The 7,729-nt window shown below is 47.6% G+C and overlaps 2 protein-coding genes across 6 annotated transcripts in view; both read left to right on the top strand.

Moving 5' to 3' along the window:
• The first annotated feature begins 2,126 nt into the window (after positions 1–2,126).
• DPF3 (double PHD fingers 3) overlaps positions 2,127–7,729 on the top strand; it is a 286,317-nt gene continuing 280,714 nt past the window's right edge. For 4 of the 5 annotated variants that reach the window (XR_010109819.1, XR_008620912.2, XR_008620913.2 and 1 more), the window contains exon 1: positions 2,127–2,424. Coding sequence is in view for 1 of the 5 variants with exons in the window: in XM_003824125.6 (XP_003824173.1) it covers positions 2,393–2,424 (32 nt within the window). In the remaining 4 variants the exon portion in view is untranslated. The remainder of the gene's footprint in view (positions 2,425–7,729) is intronic. The other variant, XR_008620914.2, reaches the window with a different exon arrangement.
• On the top strand, positions 2,437–3,257 carry LOC129393833 (transcription initiation factor TFIID subunit 4-like). The gene has a single exon (XM_055097769.1). It carries the CDS (start codon positions 2,468–2,470, stop codon positions 3,152–3,154), a length of 687 nt encoding a protein of 228 aa, XP_054953744.1. The 5' UTR covers positions 2,437–2,467; the 3' UTR covers positions 3,155–3,257.

The following is a 7,729-nucleotide window of genomic DNA, read 5'->3' as shown; positions in this document are numbered from 1 at the left end:
GCCCAAGGTAACCCAGCTGGTAAATAGTGGACTCAGGCTGGTAGATTCCAGAGCTCATACTTCTGCCATGTACAGCACTATGAAATTGCCCCAGAACTGCCAAACTTCTCCAAAACTGTTTAAGGATACTGTCCTCTTTAAACATGCCTACTCTTTGCTTTTGAACCTTCTGGTTAAAAAAAAAAAAAAAAAAAGAAATCTTTATATTTTGATCTATAATGTAAACACTAAAGTTAAAATAACTCTTTTGTTAAATATAAGTGTTTCTTTAAAAGTCATAACTGTATTGATAGAGTTAAAATGACATTCCATTGGGTTACAAAAAGCAAGGCTATCCTTTTTTTTTTTTTTTAAAGTACTGTCTTTAATTCACTATTTTCCAATCCAATCAATAAATCTGATCTGACATTTTCAAGTTCGTTAGGTAGTTAGAGATTATGCTGGTTTCTGCATCCAGGCCTTAACACAATAAATGATATGTACATGCTTAGAGTATGTGTTTTCTTTAATATGTAATATACATTTGTTTTTTCTCTCTTCCCCCATTGTAAATCTTGTTCAGGACATGCTCTACATTTCCTACTTTATCAGGCTGCATGTAAGAAAATACGTTGTCATCTACTAATCTGAATTGTTGTGTCTTTGATACCTCAAAGAGGTTATTGGGAGTTCTAACTGATAATTCAAACTCATACTTCTTGGGTCAGAATACAGCTCTTGCTTTTCAATGATGTCAAGGCCCACCTCAGGCAAAGTATAGGCTTCTGAACCAATTTCTTGTCAAATTAGTAAAGAAGGGATTTTTCAAACTTCAATTTTGGAAAAGGAGACAACTTTTTCAAACTGTAATCTCTGCCAAGATGCTATGCAAAGAATTTACAAAGGAATCTATAGAACTCAATTCTGCTTCTTAAATACGCAGAGAGGAGTTAAAGATTTCAAATCTTTAAAAAACATAGTGATTCAGCCACGTTCTGTTTATCTGTAAATCTAACAGTGTATGTAGTTGAACTCTTAAAATTCTGGAATGTTTATTTTATTTTATTCATTGTCTTGAGAGGAGCAAAAGGAAGCGAGAGGGCATAGCTTTGAAGAACTGGCAATTTGGCAACTTCTCTCCCCTTGCCACCCCTCCCCCACTATCTTAGCTATTTGACCTGATGAAACAGCTTTGGAATGGTAGCCAGACTTCTGTATGCTAACGAGGCCCCTACCCTATTCGCGATTTAATGCGATTTCATCCACCCAGAGCTTCCCGGTGCCCAGTGGAAGCCTGACTTCGCAGAAGTCTCCCAGTTTTGTCAGGGGCTCGCCAGTGAAGAGTTCACACTGACTTGAAGCAGACACAGACTCATTGGACGCCTCGGGTCACATCGGATTATTCATTAGCAAATTCTTTCCACCTTCTATCTAAGTAGTGAAAGGTGACGCCAGAATCGCGTGTGCCACTCCTCTAAAGGGACCCTGATAACACCCAGTCCAGGCTCTACAACTTCTGCCTAGTCACTTGCTTCCTAGTAGTAGAAAGTTTCCAAAGGTTGCCTTAAGTCCTCCCTACCCCTAAGCCTAAAGATCAGAGCTCCAGGTCCCACCACCTAGCAGGAATCTGAGCATTTTGGAAGTTTCTGGTGTAGAGGGAAGAACCGAAGGGGTGGTAGCGGGGAACCGCGCAGAGTAACCCCCCTGCACTACGTAAGGAAAGCCCTGGCTGCAGGAGGGAGCGAGCCTGACATTGAGACGTTCCAGGGGGAGGGTGAGTTGCTGTCCTGGAGTCGCCAGGAACAGCAGCGGCAGTTCCAAGAAGCGAGAGAGGAAGGTGGCCGAGATAAAGAGAACACTTCGGGAATAAGAATATTAAAAAGCGGCAGGACCCAGAGCATTAGCAAACGGCAGAGCACATGTAGTAATTTGTTACACGAAACGGCAGCCTTCCAACTTTTGCACTGAAACACGGGGATTTACCCTTTGGGGGATTAAAAATGTTGATACGCAAAGCCAAAGGCTAATGAATAGGATTCAGTGGCTTGCTGGCAATATTTAAATATTTCTGTCCGGGAGCGCAAACTCTTCTGCAGTTATTTAGAAAAGCAGGGAGTTAAACCAAACTATAATACTCTCCCGTGCGTCTCCACTTTCCCCAGCCCGAAAAGGAGCTGCCAGCGCGGTACTGCCCCTTTAAGACCTGCTGGCTCTCGGGCTCTACAAAAGGGAGTGACCTCTGGGCTTTGACAGCTCCCCTAATAACTACCACGGCGCAGGCCCCGCCCACCTAGCTACCAGCAGCGCCGATTGGCCGGCGGGCCGGTATCCCGCGCTGTGATTGGCCCGTCGCTTCCCCTGAGCGAACCTTTAGAACTCTGAGACAGACAATATTCTGTTACATTGTAGCAAAATGGCGACTGTCATTCACAACCCCCTGAAAGCGTAAGTAAGACTAAAAAATGTACATATTCCGCGTGGTTTCAATATGAAAAAAAAGGCGCCTTCTGCGTGGCGAGCGCTGCCAGCGCATTGCGCTTGCAGGCGCCTCCAGCCGCGGCGGGGCTTCTCTCTTCTTTCAGCTCTTACTTCTTCATCTTCTTTTTTTTCCCCCAACGCGCAGAAATGTCAGGAGATGCAATTAACAAGAAGAAAATTGTTACATTTGTGTTCTGCTAAATTGCAGAGAGAGCCAGATATAGGGGTTGCAGGCGGAGAAGCCCGGCGCTCGAGCGCTCTACAGCAGGGGGGTCGCGGGAGCTCGGGGACGGCGCGGTCCCCGGAGTCCCCCGCCTCGCGGGCAGGGAGCGCGGCTCCGGGGGCTGCTGGGCGGGGGGCGAGCGTCGGGCAGGGGCCGCCTCGGTGTACTTGGCCGAGCCCCGCGCCCCCGAGCCCGCGGCCCCCGCCCCGCCGCTGGGTCCGCTGGGTCCAGCGGACGGACCGCGGAGGCTCCGGAGTTTGCAGGGCGCTCTTCGCCTTCCGATCGCTCGCGGGGAGTTTGTGCAAACCTTCCGGAGTTGGAGCACCGCGGGGGAAGCAGCGGGTCCCGGGCGTGCTGGGGCCCAGGTGGTCGCCCCGGGCTTTCCCCGGCAGCCCCCGGATCTCGGAGGCGCTCCGGGCGATCGCGCGTGTGTCTGCTCCTGTGTTTGCGAGCGAGCTGGCTTTAGTGGATTAACGATTCGGGTTAACTTGGGGTGGATTTGGAGGCAGGGAAGCCGCAGGTCTTATGAATGGTGTTCTCGCCACCTCTGGGTGAGGCGCTGAGGCAGGCGGAGAGGCGGTTTTGGGGCTCCTGGCCCGAGGGGGCAGCGTCTGCTCCCGGCCGGGCGAGGGGCAGGTGCCTCTGGCCGCCTCGGGGAGACTTTGAGCGCTTGCCCAGATCCTGGACAGAGTGGGGCGGGCCGGGCGAGGACTCGCGGGGGCCAGCCCCGGGTCCAACAGCCAATTTCTGCCTGCCTGCCTTCCTCCTCCTTTTCATCCTGGCTTCCTTCCTTCCTTCCTTCCTTCCAGTCGGTGGAACTGTTAAGCCGCCAAGTCCGCTCGCGATCGCGGAGCCAGGGGTGCCCTCGGAAAACTAGTGTCGCTCTGAAAGGGGTGCTATTGGGTGATGTCGGCAGAGGGTGGCTCCCTCCGTATCCGAGGTGGGCTGGGGGGTCCTCACCCCTTCGACCGGGACTTCCCCGCCCGGAAGAAGCCGCAGGCGAAGGGGGAGAGGGAGGTGCAGGTCGGGTGGGGGGCGGTTCATGCCGAATTCTCCCTGGTGCGTGGCCGCTGTCGACCCTGGTTCTTTTAATTCAGCGCATTCTCGTCTTCACCCCTGGCCACTCCTGGAGTTGAAAACCAGGTTCGCTCCCGGGGACGGTAGGGGGGTTCCTAACGCAAAGGAATGCACAGGGAGAATCGGACGTGTTTGCGCCAGCTCGTCGCCCATCAGAAATAGGGAAAGGGGTAGGAAGGCCCCAGGTTTCAAATATATTTATATGAAAGCTGCCGTTAAGAGGACGTTGGAAGCTGAGGCTGATCAGATAGGAGCTCCTGGCTTCAGTTCTGGCTCGGAAGCTCGGATACACTGCGCTTGAACGCCACAGCGTTTCACCCAAGAAAGAAAATGTTTTATGGCAGAATAAATGGGCGTAACTTCGCCGCATCCTCGCTGCCGGTTGCTTTCGCTGCAACACCGCTGATGCTGTTTCTACCGAACCCACAACTGATTTGCAGTTTCCCCATTTCCAGCCGAAATCACATAACCGGGCTGATGCCACCTGGTAAACTCAAGTTAGAGAACCTATTTCACATGTGCACCAGGTTTGTTTCCTCCTGGGAAAGCCGTACCCTAGTTACCCGGGAGCCCGCTTTCGCGCGGGCGGGCGCAGTATCTCTAAGCTTGTGTTCCCCTACTCGCTCCAGGGTTTTTTGGATCACACTAGGGTGCGTGTTTGGGGAGGGAGTCTGTGTAGGGTGGGGTTAAGGGTGGGGGAAGGGACAGACGCGGGAAAGAAGGTGGCGGAATTCTGGCCGGTTAGTGGAATTAGTTCTGAATTGTACTTTGTATAATTAGAAACAGTTGCAATGTGATGTATTTGTAATTGTGTTGCCACACACATGCACACACTAGCATACACACAACGCCCCTGCTTGCTTTTTCTAGGTGGGAGTTGCTTGGTCATTTATAATTAGCCATTCCTTTCTGCTTCCCAGACCCTTTCCCTGTGAGTAAAGGGGTGTAAACAATACCACTGACCAGCCCAGCCTCTCACACCCTGGACAGTTTTTGACAACTCCTAACGCAGGAGCACACACGTTGTTATTGGGAGAGGGACACCATCTGCCTTTATTTTTTTAAAAATAACTTGTTTAATAAAACATCTTATTTATTTCATTTGTTTTTAAAAGTTGCTGATCAGGAAACAATACACACGTGAATAAATTATGCATGGGATAAATTAGAACAAAGTGCAGAGACACATCCAGCCGAAGGGATGGTGGTGGTGCAGGGAGGAGGGGTAGCGGGGAGAATGGTTTGGAGAGCTATGTTTTTATCCTCATGTGTCCCTCCTGACAATGAAACAGAGCTGAACGACATTAGCATTTTCTCTGTGTGCGTTCTGAGTCTCTCTCTTCCCTCCAAAAAAAAAAAAAAAAAAAAAAAAAGCCAACACCACGGACGTCCCCTACAGAAAATGGTCACACAAAGGTTTCCTCAGGATGGGGGGATAAAGTGGTGGTAGTTAATGTGTTGGGAAGAAACAAGCTCAGATTTCCAGCAGCACCTATGCAGGGCTCTGCCTACGCTGAGTATGGGCTATTTTTCACTGTACTAGCTTTTTCCACGTGGGACATTCAATAATTCAATTAGCTGGGGTGATGGGATGGCACAATTTTGAATCTCATTGCTTTGGGGTTTTCCTTAGGGTCCCAAGCTCCTGAAGCCACATCTCCTCTCTTAGCAATTTGGCTTTCTTCCTGCCTGTCTTTGATCTCCCCTCAACTCCCTTTCTTTTTCTTCCTTGTTGTACCCTTCACCCCCTTCCTCTCTGAAGCTGACAGCCCAGCTTCTCTCTCTGTTGTTGCCTTTAACATCTTATTACTGCCCAACAGGGTGTTAGAGGCAGAAATAGGAGCCGCCTGTACTGATCAGATCACAAAGGGGACACGGCAGGTGGCCCCCACAACCAAGCAGTCACATCTGGACAAATAGAATTCAAAAGCACTGGTGGACATGTATGATGTGTAAATGTGTATTACATATTATTTAATTTAGCAGCTACATTGTCTGAGCAAAGATGTATGAGAGTTACCCTCATTTCTTACATATACAAGTGAGATAAGGCCCAGGTAGTGAAGTAAACACATGCAGGTAACATAAATATGGATTTGATAAAGGCCTGCATGTAGATTAGTCACGTTCTGGTTGATTTCTGCATACCTGGGAAACATAATGCTGCCATTATTATTATTATTATTATTATTATTATCATTATTTTTTGAGACAGGGTGTTGCTCTGTTGCCCAGGCTGGAGTGCAGCAGCAGGATCTTGGCTCACTGCAACCTCTGCCTCCTGGGTTCAAGTGATTCTTGTGCCTTAGCCTCCAGAGTAGCTGGGATTACAGGCGCGCACCACTACACCTGGCTAATTTTTGTGTTTTTTAGTGGAGATGGGGTTTCTCCATCTTGGCCAGCTGGTCTCAAACTCATGGCCTCAAGTGATCTGCCTGCCTTGGCCTCCCAAAGTGCTGGGATTATAGGAGTGAGCCACGATGTCTGGCCACATAATGCTTTTAATATAAATTTGAATCTTAATATTCTAGTTCAGATAAACCACCTTCCCCCAAATCTGCAATCAGTACTTTAAACAACTTACTCTTGTATTATCAAAATCCTGGTTGGTATGCATTTAACTGAGAATGTCTGCCACCTTCTGCCAGACTTGATTATACACATATATGTCTATTATTATAATTGCCTACTTAGAAAAAAAATTATTATTATTAAATTCCATATAAACCAACAGGGCTTTACCTTAAGTAATTATTTATAAAGAGACCCGTAAACTATTTTGTCATGCTTATAACCGTGAACACACACATATACATGATTGTATTGAAACTTTCTTTTGTAAGGAGTTAACCTTGCTTGGAGGTATATGTTTATGTCCCTGTTTTGTTGTTAAGAACACTACTCTGGGAGAAGAAAATAAACTTACTTAGCCAAGTCAAACAGCAGGTCATGTGTGTAGATGAACCTCAAATCTAGATCTCTTTGTGCATTCTATGACCTGTATTAGTGTATTCTAATCTAAAGTGGTTTTGTGCATGTGAAAGTTAGAAGCCAGACCTCACTCTTGCTGTGGCACTCAGTTTAGATATCAGAGGGGAAGGGGTGGGGGTCACATTCCTGGTTCTAATCTCCTCTTAGCTCTTTCTGTCGGGGTTGGGGGAATGTGGGTAGCTACTAAGTAGACAGCATTGAGGCCGGGACTTTGTGAACTTGCTGCCTTTTATGGACATTGTTTTAGCTTCTTATGAAAAAGGACCCTCAGACGTTGTAAGCCAACAGATTCCCAAGAACCTGTTCTCCATCTGCTTCTGGTTGCCACTATAAAAAAGCCCTAAATTCTCCAAACCTCATTAGCACACATTATTTTTCAATGGGTAAATGTCTGCTTTTGATGAGACACCTATGATGGAGATTAATGTCTGCGAGAACCCAAGTGGAGGCATTGTCACAGGGTAAACCTCTGAAAATAGCCTGGTCTGCAGGCCTCCCGGGAGACATTGAAGACTGCCAGTTGAATGGGAGCTGCTTAGTCACATAAGGTGGGCTTGAATTCAGAGACAGCTGAGTTGGAGACCTCTCATCCTCCTCTTTTTGGAATCATGCAGGTAGCTGGAATTTGGATACATCTGAGAAAGACCATAATGTCTAAAGCTGTTTCAGAGCCATCTGTTCAGATCAATGCAAAAAATAAAATGTCATGGTCAGCATGTTTTGTTTTGAGCATGCACCAGAAAAAGAATGGAAACTGAGGCTGATGTTTCAGTTTTCTAAGGCAGCTATGCTGACAGTAGTGGCGATGGGGGCTGGGTCATAAAAAGGCACCAGAATCCAGGCCTGTTTATTATCCCAACCTCTGCAAAGTAACTTTTGTGGTTTTTGAGTGTTTTGAAAGTCACTAGAAAACAGAAATGTAGCCAAATGTGGCAAACCTCTGGCCAAAAAAATCCCACAACCACTGAAATATTTTTTGCC

Source organism: Pan paniscus, chromosome 15, assembly GCF_029289425.2.
Source record: "Pan paniscus chromosome 15, NHGRI_mPanPan1-v2.0_pri, whole genome shotgun sequence".
Taxonomy (NCBI): domain Eukaryota; kingdom Metazoa; phylum Chordata; class Mammalia; order Primates; family Hominidae; genus Pan; species Pan paniscus.
Note: the sequence above shows the minus strand (reverse complement) of the source record. Positions and strands in the feature narration are given on the sequence as shown.